Source organism: Solanum pennellii, chromosome 3 (genome assembly GCF_001406875.1).
Source record: "Solanum pennellii chromosome 3, SPENNV200".
Lineage (NCBI taxonomy): Eukaryota > Viridiplantae > Streptophyta > Magnoliopsida > Solanales > Solanaceae > Solanum > Solanum pennellii.
In genome coordinates this window covers 67,792,510-67,808,624 of record NC_028639.1, presented here as the reverse complement: position 1 = coordinate 67,808,624, position 16,115 = coordinate 67,792,510, and the positions used below count along the sequence as shown (strand labels likewise).

The 16,115-nt window shown below is 32.3% G+C and overlaps 2 protein-coding genes across 2 annotated transcripts; both read left to right on the top strand.

The window, feature by feature from the left end:
• The first annotated feature begins 397 nt into the window (after nucleotides 1-397).
• Nucleotides 398-4,115, top strand: LOC107012328 (protein NUCLEAR FUSION DEFECTIVE 4). Its single transcript, XM_027915918.1, is given in 3 exon segments — nucleotides 398-428; nucleotides 431-870; nucleotides 2,681-4,115. Coding segments are annotated over 3 exon segments (1,620 nt in total). The 5' UTR covers nucleotides 398-412; the 3' UTR covers nucleotides 3,845-4,115.
• A 422-nt stretch (nucleotides 4,116-4,537) lies between these two features.
• On the top strand, nucleotides 4,538-8,444 carry LOC107012344 (protein NUCLEAR FUSION DEFECTIVE 4-like). Its single transcript, XM_015212162.2, has 2 exons — nucleotides 4,538-5,206; nucleotides 6,738-8,444. The coding sequence occupies exons 1-2, from the start codon at nucleotides 4,718-4,720 to the stop codon at nucleotides 7,929-7,931; spliced, it is 1,683 nt and encodes a 560-aa protein (XP_015067648.1). The 5' UTR covers nucleotides 4,538-4,717; the 3' UTR covers nucleotides 7,932-8,444.
• Nucleotides 8,445-16,115: the final 7,671 nt, after the last annotated feature.

The following is a 16,115-nucleotide window of genomic DNA, read 5'->3' as shown; positions in this document are numbered from 1 at the left end:
CATGTCCAAGCAAAATTTTAATTTCATCTCATAATTCTATGTTATGATTTTATTGTTTTATAATATCACACATTAAAAATTTAAATGATATATTAAAAAATTTAAATACATGATAAAACTATTATGAAAGGATAAAATAAAATAAAAATATTAACATAATAACGTGATCAAAACAAATTGATCACTAGAGACTTTCCTTTATTATCGAATGATTGAAGCTATAAATACTATAAATATAACAACTAAATAAACATTTTATACCATATTCAAGTAACAACCATCCAAATTAGGGGTAAAATATAAAAATAAATTTGAAAAACAAAAGGATGCCTCATTTAGTTTCTATTTATTATAGAGACTTTATTATATCATGACAGCTTAGATATACTATAGCAGGCACAGAACATTTGCTATGGAGAGCAGCAAATGGCTAGCATATGGATCCAGTGCAGCAGCGGTGCATCATACGCCTTCGGCATCTACTCCCCTGTCCTCAAGTCCACCCAATTTTACGATCAATCCACTCTCGATACCGTCTCTGTTTTCAAAGATATCGGTGCCAACGCCGGAATTCTCTCCGGCCTCCTCTATACCGCTGTCGCCGCCAAGCCTAGCTCCGTCCGAGGGCGATTCTCATTTCTCCACGGCGGGCCATGGGTCGTACATCTGGCTGGGGCTATCCAGTGCTTTGCCGGCTATTTATTCATGTGGCTTGCCGTCACCGGAACCATAAACAGGCCGCCTGTGGCTGTTATGTCCCTGTTCATGTTCATCGCTGCTCATGCTCAGACTTTCCTGAATACGGCTAATGTTGTTGCGTCCGTTCAAAATTTCCCGGACCATAGTGGCACTATTGTGGGTATCATGAAGGTATGTTGCGAATTACGAGCAAAATCAATTCTCAGATGAGTATTTCTGATAGTAATTTTTTTTGTTCCCTCACTCCCAATTTTTGTGGCTGCATTTGATCCGAGTACAAAGTAGAAATAAGGCTGCATTTGTTACACCCTATTTTTTTTCCCTTTATTATAATTAAAACTAATTTAATTTTAAACAATTTCTTTTATTCTTAATAAAATATTTATAGCCACAAACTATTTTGCATTTGGTGGTGGATTTTCTTAATAAATTGTGTTCCGATTGTTTAATTGTTAAACTATATCATTCTACTATTTTTAATAAGGCTATTGGGATAATGATTGCTGCCAGCGTACTTGTCACTCTATGAAGTTTTATCCATTAATGTGACGTTTTATAGGATTGATAAGTGGGTGAAGCATTCTGTTGCTTGACGTTTAGGGATTGATTAGAATATAATTTTCCATTTTTGGCGCATGATGTGATGATAACTGATATATATAAAAGTTGTATACGTAACTCTTATCTTTCTTTGTTTCTCCTGATAATCAAACGAAGCCATAGAGCATGTTTGGGTTGATTTATTTTAAGTGATTTGAAGTCAAATTAATTTTTAAGCGCCTTTCGATACACGCATGTTATTTTAAGCTAAAATGATAAAAATGAGCCAAAAGCTAGAAGCCAATCCAAATAAACTCTTCATGCTTCCTTCTTTGGCCTGTTAAAGCTTCAATAGTTGTAGAGTTGGTAGTGGGACATTTAATATTTATTAATGCTATTAAGGAAATCTAGTGGGAAGTATCTTATTGATTTGATTAAGATATTAGGTATATGCCTACCACAGCAGTTGCAGCACTGCAAAATATTTCTTACATATAATAATCCTTTAAAGGGGCTTGCTGGCAGTTGGTCTTAAAGGTCTAGTAGGCCTAAGAATAATATGTCTATTATTTGTCAAGAATAACATTCTTCTTATAACCGGGCATTATAATATTCTACTTTTGATGTAAGTTCAATAGCTTTTCCCACTAGTTTTTCTGAGCTTAACAAAAGCCCCCTTCTCAGTTTGAAGGAACATTATATGCCTCCAGAAAATGAACTAGGAGATGCATACTTTTGCAAACTATAGAAAAATAATGGATAACGATTAACGGGTCTTTGCCTTTCCACAATATCAGTATTACGGCTCATTATTATTGATTTGCATTAATCCTTTTACTTGTTGATCACCGGTAAGACCTGAAAAGAGAACCTAGTGTTTTCAATTATGAGCAAAGTGCAATCTGTTATATCTGTGAAGTTGTACACTATGTTGTCATTGTGATTAATCTATTATATTTATTGGAACCTGAAGAGCAGCATCATATTTTCTTTTTTGTTTTTGTTAATCTGATTTTCACAAAATATAAACAACTCTCATGTTATGACTGCTCATGCATCTGGTTGTCTGCTAAGCCCTTCCTTCTTTGGTGAAACTTAACTTGGTGGTAGGTACTCATTGTGAATTGGAAGACTAGAAAGATTTTGTGGCTTAGCTTTTGAAATTATGTTAGCTGTAGAATTATAAAAATTGGATCTCTTAAAGAGTTAAATACTTTAGCAATTAGCATTAGGATATGCTTAGTATCTTTATCTTATAGTGCGTTTCAATTCTTCCTCATTTCCTAGGTAGCAAATTCTTTTTTCCCAATCTACTCTTATCAATGCTGGTCCCAATTTTTCTCTGATGGTCTAGTATCATTTTGAGTATTTTCTCCCGTTGTGTGACTGATGCATTATCTGTTCAATTAAGCAATTGTGTGATGCATTCTCTCTTGGCCAGGGCTTTCTTGGTTTGAGTGGAGCAATTCTAATACAAGTGTATCAGACCATATTCAATAATAACCCAAGCTCGCTGATGTTGATGCTTGCATTACTTCCGACTATAGTCACTTTGATGCTCATGTTTTTGGTGACAATCCATGAGACACCTTCAAGAGATGAGGAGAAATATTTGCAGGGCTTTTTATTAGTTTCTTTAGTTATTGCTGCATATCTTCTGTTTTTACGGATTTTGGAGAACGTCTTTATCTTCTCAGAGTGGGCAAAGATCATTACATTATTGGTTCTCTTTGCTCTACTCTGTTCTCCTATTAGTGTTGTAGTCAAGGCCCAAAGGGTTGATGTAGAGAGACTGCCGCCATCAATCACATCTTCTACCTCTGTATTGATAGATGAACCTGAATGGGAGAGTTCTGATAAATTGGCTGTTCAGAATATTATGGATTATGATGAAGTACCAACAGATACAGTCCAGCGAAGGGCCAGCTCTATCTTGCAGCCTGATGAACAAATAAATTTGTGGCAAGCCATATGCACCATAGACTTTTGGCTTCTATTTGTCGCGATGATATGTGGGATGGGATCAGGACTGGCCACGATAAATAACATCAGCCAGATTGGAGAGTCACTTGGTTACACAACATTGGCAAGAAGTACATTAGTTTCACTTTGGAGTATATGGAATTTTCTTGGCCGTCTTGGAGCTGGATATGTATCAGATATATTTCTGCTCAGGAGTGGGTGGCCAAGGCCATTATTCATGGTCTTTACTCTAGCAGCAATGACTGGTGGTCATGTGATTATCGCTTCAGGTTTTCCTGGAAATTTATATGTGGGTTCTCTGCTAGTAGGTATTTGCTATGGGTCGCAGTGGTCGTTGATGCCTACCATAAGTAAAGAGATATTTGGTGTGGTCCATATGGGTACAATTTTCAACACAATCGCAATAGCTAGTCCAGTGGGCTCTTATGTTCTTTCTGTCAGAGTAATCGGCTATATATATGACAAAGAGGCATCAGGAGAAGGAAATTCATGCTTTGGTACTCACTGCTTCATGTTATCTTATTTCATATTAGCATCCGTAAGTCTTTTTGGAGTTGTAGTTGCCTTGGCATTGTTTTATAGGACGAGAAGGTTCTATTCTCGTGTGCTAATGTTGTGCTGATCTGATCACAAGGTTGCACGACACTGAAAGGTCTCGCATAAATTTTGGCCAAGGTTTCTGTATCCTTGCAGAGCACAGTTGCTATTTTGTATCTGTTTCTTGAGTAATTTTTTTGGGGAAACTAGGAGTTTGGGATGCAGCAAACTGTAGATATTTGTGCATAATTGTGAGCTCGTGTTTTGGTTTGTTCATTGTTACCTTATAGTGCTCCTTTACAGGAATTGAAAAACTAAACGAAGATTATGCATTTACTTTGAAAATTTTTTAGAAAGCCAATACTGTCATTTGTTAATTAATTAGAGTATTATTTTGTGTATGATGCATGAAAAAAGAATCACCTGTATATGAAGAGACGTGTGGTAAATATGAATGAACAAATAAAATTATGTAGTCAAATTTAAAAGTAATCTTGAAAATTGAAGCTATAACAAATTTTTAAAATTTTTGAATTAATTGGTGAAAATTTTTGGCTCCTGAAATAAATTCAAAAATTTAAATAGTCATTCAAATACACTTAATAATTTTTGAAATCTAGCATATTCATTAATAAATTAAAAAAATTAACTTAAAACATTAAATAAAAAAGAATTATTTAGTTTCTTAATATAAAAATGTGAGGAACGGGAAGAATAATAATTAGCGATAGCGTAATAGTTAGGGAGTTTACGTACACGTGGCAGCCAGAGTAACACACTCAACATAGAGAGTTAAAGACGAAATTCCCAAAGTGTAAACACTGAACACGAATACGAAATCCCAAAAATGAAAACAACTCAACATGTAAGACGAAATCAGAAAATCTGGTGAAGAACACGTCGAGTAATTCGTAGAAGATCACTCATCAACCAAAAGAAGAGGAAGAAATCAGTAAAAATGGATTTAGACCCAGATTACAATCCCAGTTTTAAGGCCAAGATCAACACCAAATGGGTAGCCACAGTTGCTAGTATATGGATCCAATGTACCAGCGGTTCACTCTACACATTCGCCATTTATTCTTCCATTCTCAAATCTACCCAAGGATACGATCAATCATCCCTCAATGTCGTCTCCGTATTCAAAGATGTCGGCGCTAATGTCGGCATACTTGCCGGCTTACTCTACTCATCAGTCACCACTCGCCGTCGTCGTCGTTTTGGTGGTCCGTGGGTGGTGCTGCTTGCCGGAGCTATTCAGTGCTTTGCTGGCTATTATCTTATGTGGTTGACCGTTATGGGCCTCCTACCTAAACCCCCTTTATGGGTTATGTGCCTCTATATGCTTTTAGCGGCTCATGCTATGACTTTCTTCAATACGGCTAACGTTGTCACTGCTGTGCACAATTTCCCTAATTATAGAGGCACCATTGTTGGCATCATGAAGGTTTGTTTCTCAATCCGTTTAATTTGAGCAAGTCTAATTGTGTTACTCTGCAGAAATTATTGGCAAATTGTAAATAGGACTGTTTATTTAAGTTACAAGCTTTATTATCGACTGCATTTTCATGTACTCTTATCAATTAAGCGGAGAAATTAATATCAAGTGGTAGATTGATAACCCAATCCGAGTAAGATAGGAATGTGCCAAAATAAGACTTCAGGCCCTGATTGAAATCAGGATGATGAGATTAGATGGATTTTGTTGCCTCACAATGCACACTATTTTGATATGGACATTCAGTTTTCCAATAGAATGGTTTGATAGATGAAGATTTAACACATGAAGTTGAAATAAACAGACTTATATTGAAAAGTGCAATAGGATTGTCACGCATTAGGAAGATGCAAACGAATGGAAAGGTTTGTCTTATAGAATGTTTGAAAGATTATAAATATTTAACATGTCACAAGACGAAATTTGTAGAAATGCGGGTGTGAAGATTGAGTTTGGTCATAATAGATTGGATAAAAATAAAAAACATCACATTTAGTTAAGATTGCAAGTAGCACACATACATCGGATAGAACTAGAAAGGATAATATGCTACAAAGAGCGCAAAAAGCACATGTAGATGATAAAGTGAGAAGGTGGCCTAGGATTGTTTGGTCATTTCTTAAGTGAACATTCATATGTATTGTTTATAAATTCTATGACTAGAAGTGGTTGTGAGATTGTTTAAAGGAATGAGCTAGACCTAAAATCTTATGGAAGTAGCTGTCTCAAAAGAACTTGGTTTTGCTGTTTTTGTTGGTGATATTACGCTTACATAATGTTCTCTATTGTTAAGATTCTCTGAATTCTTTTTGTTCTGGTTACAGGCTTTATATCTATGTAGATATAAGTGCTATTACGCTTACATAAGGTTAGAGACTTCATGTCTACGTGGGAATAGGGATAGATTTAGGCATAGTCAATCAAATGATACTGTGGATGTCATCTCTTTGACCTCCAAAATACTCCCTCCGTCCGGAATTATTTGTCATGTTGCGCTTATCGAAAGTCAATTTGACTAATTTTCAAAGGTAAATTAGATCACATTAATTCTATATTTTAACAAAAAAATTAGATATTCTAAAACTACATGAAAAGTACTATAAATTACAATTTTTTGCATATTAATATGATGAAAAAATACATCTTAAAATGTTAGTCAATTTTTTTATAGTTTGACTCTTAAAATAGAAACCATGACAAATAATTTTGGACGGAGGGAGTATTAACTAAAGAAGATGACTAAGTTGTTCACAAAGTTAATTGTATCTTTTCATCTTCATAATAAAGAAGGTTTTGGCATTCCTTTGATTTCAGCACCAAGTCTCAGAGTAAAATTGAAAGATCATAGAGATCAGAGAATAGAGTTGGAATCTCAGAAGGCTTGTGATGCTAATCTTGTTTCTGTATATTGCTTTCAATTTAGCTGCCTTCCCTTGTCCCCTATTTTGACATTTGATTTATTTTCCATAATTCTATGCAGGGTTTTCTTGGGTTGAGTGGAGCAATATTAATTCAAGTATATCAAACAATCTTTAGAAACAGGCCCACTGCATATCTTCTGTTGTTGGCATTGTTGCCTCCTATTACTACCCTGTTACTTATGTCGTTCGTAACAATCTCGCCAACAAATGAAGATGATGAGAAGAAGCATCTTAATGGTTTCTCATTGATTGCTCTGGTTCTGGCTTCTTATCTCATGGCTGAAATCATTGTGGGAAACATTTTCTCTTTACAACTGTCTGTTCGCATCATTACTTTTGCTGTACTCATTTTCTTGCTGCTTTCCCCGATTTCTGTTGCGATCAATGTCCACAAGGAAAAGTCTTATAGAATAATTAAATACTTACTCGAGCAAAACTCACCGGAAGATGAGCAAAATAGATCTCAGGCGCATTTTGTGGATATGGGGCAAAGTCATGGTAACTATGATGAGTTGCCTGCTGGCGCTGATCAAGAGAGAGATATGAATGAGAGGAGGACTCCAGAATGGGGGGAAAACATGAATCTTTTTCAGGCAATGTGCACCACTGGTTTTTGGTTTTTGTTTGTCACCACTGCATGCGGAATGGGCACAGGGCTGGCTACAGTTAATAACATTAGCCAGATAGGAGGGTCACTTGGGTACACTATCTTAGAGACAAATACTTTAGTTTCTCTATGGAGTATCTGGAATTTTCTTGGTCGCTTTGGAGCTGGTTATATTTCAGATTATTTCTTGCGCTCACTAGGTTGGTCAAGGCCATTATTTATTGTTGTTACTCTGGCTAGTATGACTGTTGGCCATGCTGTGATAGCATCTGGTCTGCCTGGTGCTTTGTATGCCGGCTCTGTTATAGTTGGCATTTGTTATGGATCACAATGGTCACTAATGCCCACAATTGTTTCTGAGATATTTGGTGCAAGGCATCTGGGCACAATATTTAACACCATAACCGTAGCAGGCCCTGTAGGATCTTATATACTGTCTGTTTGGGTTGTCGGATACCTCTACGATAAGGAAGCATCAGATGTAGGGAACATGTGTACTGGAACTCACTGCTTCATGTTATCCTTCTTTATCATGGCAGCTTCCACTTTCTTTGGGGCTCTTGTGGCCTTGGCTTTGTTCTTTCGGACAAGAAACTTCTACAATAATTTTGTTCAGAGAAGAGGTGCAAATACCATTACTGGTTAGTTCTCATTTGATAAAAACAATTGAGGAGGATAGCAGTTGAACTCCCTTAGCAACCAGCTCCTTGTAACATAGTGTACACAGTTTTCTACAATTTGGTTGGTAGGTTTACCTGACTATGTAACCGATGATATATTTATGAATCTGTATTAGTATGAATTTGAAGTTTGCACCACCAAAGACGCTATAAGTTTGAGAATCGGATGCAGAAGGAGGAACATTTTTTCTCAAGTATACTCCATGACGCTTTTCTGGTTAAGGTACAACATTTAGAAGATATGCAGGTGTGAGTCCTAAAGCACATGATATCAGATAGATAATAGTGTGGAATTCAGTTGACAATTTTGAACTGTATGTTGTATTCTGAACTGGATGCTACTCTTACATGTTGCTATTAAGAGTGGAAATTGCATGCAATTACGTACCTTCGCTAGAATCTTTGGAGAAATATGTATCACTACTGAAGAAAGTTGTTTATTTAAACTTGATGAAATAAATGAGGTCACTTAACAGTTACATGTGGATGACATATCCGCAAAGCATTTCTATATGCCTCTAAATTATCAAAAAGAATTGCTTCTGTCACGACCAGCTAGGACTACGAACCCATGGTCTATTGATTGTGTTAAAGTGCAGGTCCAGAAAAACAAGTGTGAAGTTCTCTGGAAGTCATGAAACACAAGTAAACGAAGCAGTTGAAATAAATGTGATGAACTTGTAATTAGTCAAAAAAATCATATTTTGGGAAGTTTGACAAGGTATCCTGTTAAATATTACGGACTATGGAGCACTAAATTTTACTGATAGAGAAAATAATTTTTTGGTATTTTAGATAATTTCAAGGAGAAGACAGTATTGGCGTGGTTTGATTCATATACCTAACTAAAATATTTTGTGTATACTTTTGGGCCAGATGCAGTTTTAATGGAATTGTTATAGATTGTAAACAATCTTCAAATTAAAAAGCGTTGAGCGCTTGAAGAAAATAGTTTATTTTCTTTTTAAAAGATGACTAAAGTGATGGTGCAGATTATAAGAAATTTGCATGAAATTTTGTGGAACTTTGACACACAAACTTATGATAGAAACGAAGTAGTATAAAATTGAACTGGAAATTGCATGTGTAAAATTGAAATATCTTAACTTATTATAGTAACAAATACTGCAATAACTACAAGCGGCAACATTGGTAAGTATTGAAAATCCAATATTACTTGGTTTGCCGTCTACAAACCATTAGTTGAAACTAAAAACTATAAAGATTACATGTATAGCTTTCTTTGTAAATAAAATTCTATAGATCAACCTTATACCTTATACCCAAAAATGGCGTAAGACGAAGACATTCATCTTTAATTCTCTCTGCTGCATCTCTAGGAGTGGGATCACAACTGTTAACGGCAATGAGAAGAACAATAGGAAGCACAGGGTGCCCTAAATTAGCTAGTAAAGACATCATTCTCCGACCAAACGAAGAGATTTCCGTGATGATAAGTGACATTCGGTGCAAAGGAACATCTACAGAGCTTAGTACTTCACAAAGACTATCATTGGAGCACCAATCATAGCACTACTTGGCAAATAGAAAGATTGCACCATAAATGGACCTCGAGGTTCTTCCTCGATGGAATTCCCATTCTCTGAAAGATATTGAACAAATTCTTGAACGCGAATTTCTAACAAGAATAAGGGACTAGTAGAAGGGTTGTTGTTGTTCTTGATGGTTTTCAAGTTGATATCGTTTGAAATGATAAAATCATCTGTCCACACTTTGAACTCATTGAAGATTTGGAATCTCCATCTTCAATTTTTGTTGAGATTGCTAAGTGAATATAAGAAAATTTTGGTGATGAATTGTTGGAGCAATAGGCAGCTTTATATATACTTTGAGGAAAGACTAATTTCTGTCGAAATTGGAAACTTTATAGTATCTAAGGTTTCCAAATTTGTTGATTGGGAAACAAATAGTAACTTGAGAGGCAAGCAATTAATAATTAGGCAATTCTGTGGCCTTATCAAGTACGAATACTAGTAAAAAATTGAATGGCAACTAATGGATTAATTTCAAAGAAACTTTCCATTTATAAACCCTAATAATACTTTGTTAATGTCTAATTACTTGTCCATATTTTTCTTTTTAATTGTTCCTAATTACTTCTCCATTTTGACAAATCAAGAAATGACAATTTTTTTAAATTTATTATACCCTCAATTAATTACTTTGAAAAAGGTAGAACTTCTGAAAGATATTAAGTTTTTAATTAATCCTCTTTATAATTAGTAAGGATAAAATAATAAACTCATCAATTATTGATTTCGTAATAAATATATTAATTTAAATGCACAAGTAATTAATAAAAATTTGAGTAAATAAAGAAAAAGATTAAAAAATATGAAAAGACATTATATTTTGCCAATTGAAAACTCAAAGAGCCCCCTTTTGTCGGTTCTTCTCAAGTAAGTGACAATTATAAATAAATAATTAAAAAAAAAAGGTTCATCTTAGAATTACCTAATTAAAAGGGAAAAAACATAAATTTTCTTTGAATCCTCTTTTTAACCACCACCCCCACATCTCTTCTTCAAACCCCACCTATTGTCCTCTTCTTCTTCATTCTTTGTTTTCGTCACATCTTTTGATTTTTATTACAATCTTAAAGTATAATCTCTTTTATTCGTAATTAGGTTAATTTTCATAGATTTGTTAGTGAATAACTGGATTTATCTAGAAAAAATTTGATTGAATTTTTTTTTATTTTTTTACTTTGTTAAAGAATTTTAATTGTTAATTAATTTTTTGTTTTTGTTGGTAATAGCATCTTTATGGGTTTGGTGGTGAAGGGTGACTGATGATAAACATTAAAAGAGGTAATTAGAGGTGGCGAAGAAGAAAAAAATGATATTGATAATGATGGCGATAATATTTGGTGTTGGGTGATAAAGAAGAAGAAGGAGAATTGAAGGTGATATAGTGGTGGTGAAGAATAAAATCAATAGTGAAGATGGGGTCGGATATGATTTTTCGATGAAATGAGAATTGAAAACGTTGAAATTAGTGATGAAGAAGATATCATTATTAGAGAATTTAAATGATTAATTAGGGATTAGTTAGAGTAAAATATAGTTAACAAAAGAAAAGCTAATTATAAAGAAAAGAAAATAAAAATTATAATTTATGACATGACGTTGACGAAACACTGATGTGGTAGGCTGGTAGCGTGTAATACATCACATAATGTTAAAATGGTGATACACGTCTCAATGTGGAAATAAATTCACTTTTGAGTAGTTAAAATATGTAAAAAGTCACCATAATAATTTAAGTGTGTGACGAACTTTTTAGGACAAATTTAGAGGAAATCTATATATTTTTCTTAATAAAAACTAACTTAGATTGTGTAAATAACTCTTATAAAGAGTCATGAGTAGAACTTAAAACTAACACATTGCTTACAAGATTGTGTATCGGTCAAATTTGATTCAATTTTAAAAAATATAAGGTTATTAATTTATAGATAGATTAAATTCATAAATATCAATTAAATAGTTAAATGTTCTTTCTTTATTCACTGTAATATACTAAATACGTAACTATCAATTTAATTGATTATAAACAAAGTGACAAACCAATATGCAGATTGCTAAATGTTCCTTCTTTATTCACATTAATATGCTCATGAAAGAAAGCACTAACCAAACATTTAAAAAAAAAGTCATTGTTTGCCAAGGTTAATGAAATCCCTTTTTTGAATTCAAAAATAATTGAGAATAATTGTCTTTTATCAAGGTTAAAATTAATTAGATATATTTTGATACATCATTGTTAAATTATCAATTTATCCTTTAAAAAAATTGAAACTAATGAAAATATAAAGGAAATTTAAATTATTGCCTAACCGTTAAATTAACAACCTATGTACCATTAAACAAATAGAATAATATTATTTGAGATTTGAATGGTCAATTTCAGTTCTAATATAACTAACATGTTTGCCTGATTTTTCTTTAGCTGGATTAATTTTAACAAGAAAATAAATATATTTGTACATTAAAAATGAAGAAAAGGAAAATTCAATTTCATCGTCCATAAAATTAAATTGAACGTACACTATAATACATTATTCTTTTTGTCTTTTTATAAATTTAAATACCATCCACTATAATTTAGAGATAAAACTATTTATGAAACGCCAAATACATTGTGATTTTTTTAAAAGATAATCCTTTATTTTTCCTAATAACGTCAATCATTCTTTTAGTGACAATACTCTTGATGAACTAAAGTAATTCTAAAGATTATAACTGTATGAAACAAATCTCTTACGCATATTAGATTTCAACATTGATTTATGATATAAAAGATTTATCAAAATATGCAAAACATTAGTCAAGATTAAAAATTAATCAAGATAGCATACATGATAAGCAACTTTGTTGGTATTAGATATTGTGCTAAGCTAATCAATTCTTGGACGTTTATCCATGGGCTTGTCCTCCTCTTCGATCTCCGGTATGAAACCATATTTTCTTCTGTGCGCGGTCTCTAAATCTCTGGGATTACAAGTGTTAACTTCAATGGCGACAACAATGGGAAGCAGAGGACGACCGAAATTGACAGGTTGAGCCACCATGGTCCGAGCAAAAGAAGAGATACCTCCAATGACAGTAGGCATTCTGTGCAGAGGCACGCCAAAGTAACTCAGTGTTTCGCAAATGCTATCATCATCAGCATCACCAATAACAGCGTTACTCGGCAAAAAGAAAGATCTCACGGTAAACGGACCTCGTGGTTCCTCCACGATGGAATCCCCTCCCTCTGGCAAATACCGGAGAAATTCTTGAATCCGAAATTCTATCAGAAAAAGGGGACTAGCAAAAAGATTGTTGTTCAAGTTGATGTTGTTGGGAATGATAAAATCATCAGTCCAAAATTGGAACTCATATGTGGTTAGTAGATTCTCCATCTTCAACAAATTTTGTTGGAAGAATGAAGAAACAGAGGAGAATTTTGCTGAAACAGAGAGTTACTCAATAAAGAGAAGGGTGTGTCAGAATTGAATAATGTTTTTATAGACTCTAAAGAAAGGCTGATTTCTGTAGGAAAAAAAAATAATAGGGCAAAATATGGTAACTTTAGAAGTCCAGTTTGTGTAGAAATAGGAAATATAATGTCAAATTTCCAATAAGGAAACTTTTTAAAATAAACATAAAACATTTAGCTTGATATGGTAACACTATATTACCTTTTTTTCTCCGTTTCAAAGTTTTCAAATATGTATAAATTTTGAAAAATAATATTTAATTTGGTAAGAAGAAGATGTTCCTTACTAATTTTTGCATCGATTAATATTATCTTTATATTTTTATATTTAATTATTAAATTGTACAAGACTATCGTAGTTGGAGAAAAAAAAATCTTTATATTTGTTTGTGTACTTATATTTTTTTGGTTAAAATGGCATCCAGAAGATCCAATTTCATGGCCATTTTATTTTGGAAAAATAACTTAAATACACAACTATAAGTTTTATATTCTCTAATTTTCCCTTCTTTTTTTAAATATTACATAATTCTCTTTTTTTTAATTTTAGTAGAAGTGTATAGATACATAACATTCTCTCTCCTATAATACACAATTACCCAATATAATGCCTATTTTTTCTTCATTAAAACACTCAATCTTCTAAATCAGTTTTTGGATTTTGAATTATTAATTTTAATTAAAACACCCAATTCTGAAATTTTGAATTTCAAAATTCAAAAAAATTTGAAATTTCAAAAATCTGGACAATTTCTCTTTCTTGCTTCATCACGTTTCCAGTTCTTCTTTCTCCATCATCGTCTTTCTTCTTCTTAACCCAGCATCTTTTATTGGTTTCTTCTTTTTCTTCTTAATCCATCATCGTCTTTCTTCTTCTTAACCCAGCATCTTTTATTGGTTTCTTCTTTTTCTTCTTAATCCATCATCAGTTCTTCTTTTCTTCCCCTTTTTGTTTTGGTTAATTGTTCTATTACATCATAGTAATGGATCCGTTAATTAATAGAAGGATATATGATTCCGACGATGAAAATTGGAAAGAAAATAGAAAAAAGTCTTTGCATGATCCTATGAATCTTCAGAAGCATTCAAACAAAGATTCTGGCAAAACATCAAAATCAAAGGTTGTCAATATACAACAAAAAAAGAAAAAAGAAGCAGCAAACATTGTTGTTAGGCCTACATTGTTTCGGGTTTGTATTTTTGTACTTAAAACTGTTGTTGAAATTATTAAAAATTTTAAGGAATCCAATATGTATCAAAAAATCATGAAAATTATTATCATGTATCAGACAATAGGTTTAATACATGAGTACTAAGTGGATTATAATGTTTAGTCTATGCTTTGACACATGAACTAGATGTGTATCATATGATTTCCTATGTATCAAGGGTTTTTTAAATTTTTTATCATGTATCAGTGATTAATTTCAATAAATGCGCCATCAAGTGTGCTTGCTGATACATTTTGAATCAGTGTGTATAGTGTTTTAGATGATGCATTGATACATGAATTTGTTGTGTATCATAATATTTTCTATGTATCATGAGGTTTTGAAAATTGTTATAATGTATCATTCACTAAGTTTAATAACTGCGTCATCAACTGTGCTTGATGATACATATAGAATCAGTGTGTATAGTGTTTAGTCGATGATATTATCTTTGATTTTCAAAATTTGAAATTAATATTCAATTACGTGCTGATTTAATGCTGATTAATGATCTGTTACCGTAAATTGAGTTGTTTTAGTTAACAAGATTAAATGTACCGTTTTTTCCCCATTTTTTTCTTAACAGTTTAAAATTACCATGTATCATTTACCATGTATCACTAGAGTCTAAAGTATCACGGCACAACAATTTTAAGGAATTTTTAGTAAATACTAAATTTGTCGGGACAGAGTGTAATTATTGAATTACACTATGGAATTCCTTAAATTTTTACTTTTATTTTTCCTTAAACTCAAACTTTTCCATAGTTGATTCGTTGATTAAAATTCGTCCAGGTCGACCTGTAAAACTTTAATTTCTTACTTCCAAGACAATATATTTTGGAGATTTAGCTGTATTTGATGATCCAATTACTTTGGATAATTAATACTAATATTCATTCAAATCCAGTTGGAAGGGCATAAGTTCTATAAGCGTTAAATATTTTTTGATAAATAAATTTAGTTGAATGATTTTACTGATGTAAATATCTAAATTCGGTGATTTTATTGATATTAAATAAAGTGATTTTACTAAATAAATTATCAAAATTGAGCGATCGATATTAACTCCAACTTGAATTAATATCTCAAAATATCATTGGGAGCGCCTTTCATCTTTTGATTTTAAAATGTCCGTCATTGTTATTTTTTTATTCAATAGACTCCTTCTTTCACCTTTTGATTTAAAAATATCCTTAATCCAAATTTAATTCTTTTATTAGTTAGTTAGTTCTTTTATTTTTTTCTAAAAATATAATTTTTATTTGTTTAGATTTTTAATAGTAGCACATCCCAAATAAATTTAAATACTTAAATCTAGTTGGTTATATTTGAACTTCGAAAGATCATCGGAAAGCGTCGAACTAAATCACAATCGGAGAAAGAAAAGACATTACGAAGGGACTACTTCTCCACCCCTTTGTGCCGTTCCAAGTGATTGAAAGGAAATTTTTCTTTACATTAAATTTTTAATATTAGCTATAAAACAAATATTAATATTAATTTATGTCAAAATATTTAATATATTTAAGTTTAACTATTTAAAATGAAAAATAAATTTTTTATATGGTCAAAGTTTGTAGTAGTAACAAAGAGTAAAGGGAAAAGCACAAACATCTATTATAAACAAGTATTCCATTAATTACATGCGGCAACATATAGAAGCATTGAAAATTCATTATTACTTGTCTTGCGGTCTACAAAACCAATATTAGTTGAGACTAAAAACTAATGATAGGCAATTCTATGGCCTTATCAAGTATGAATCCAAGTCAAGAGTTTGAATGGAAATTAATGGATTAATTTCAATAAACTTTCCATTTATAAACCCCAATATATAATAATAATAAAGAAAAAAAATTAATGAATATGGAAAGATATTATATTTGTCAATTGAAAATTCAAAGAATCGTGAATAAAAATAAAGTAATAAAA

Bases quoted from the DNA above. Each gene is read 5' to 3' on its own strand.
- LOC107012344 (XM_015212162.2), top strand. From the start codon at position 4,718: ATGGATTTAGACCCAGATTACAATCCCAGTTTTAAGGCCAAGATCAAC. The intron at 5,207-6,737 runs GTTTGTTTCTCA...AATTCTATGCAG, and splicing joins CCATTGTTGGCATCATGAAG to GGTTTTCTTGGGTTGAGTGG.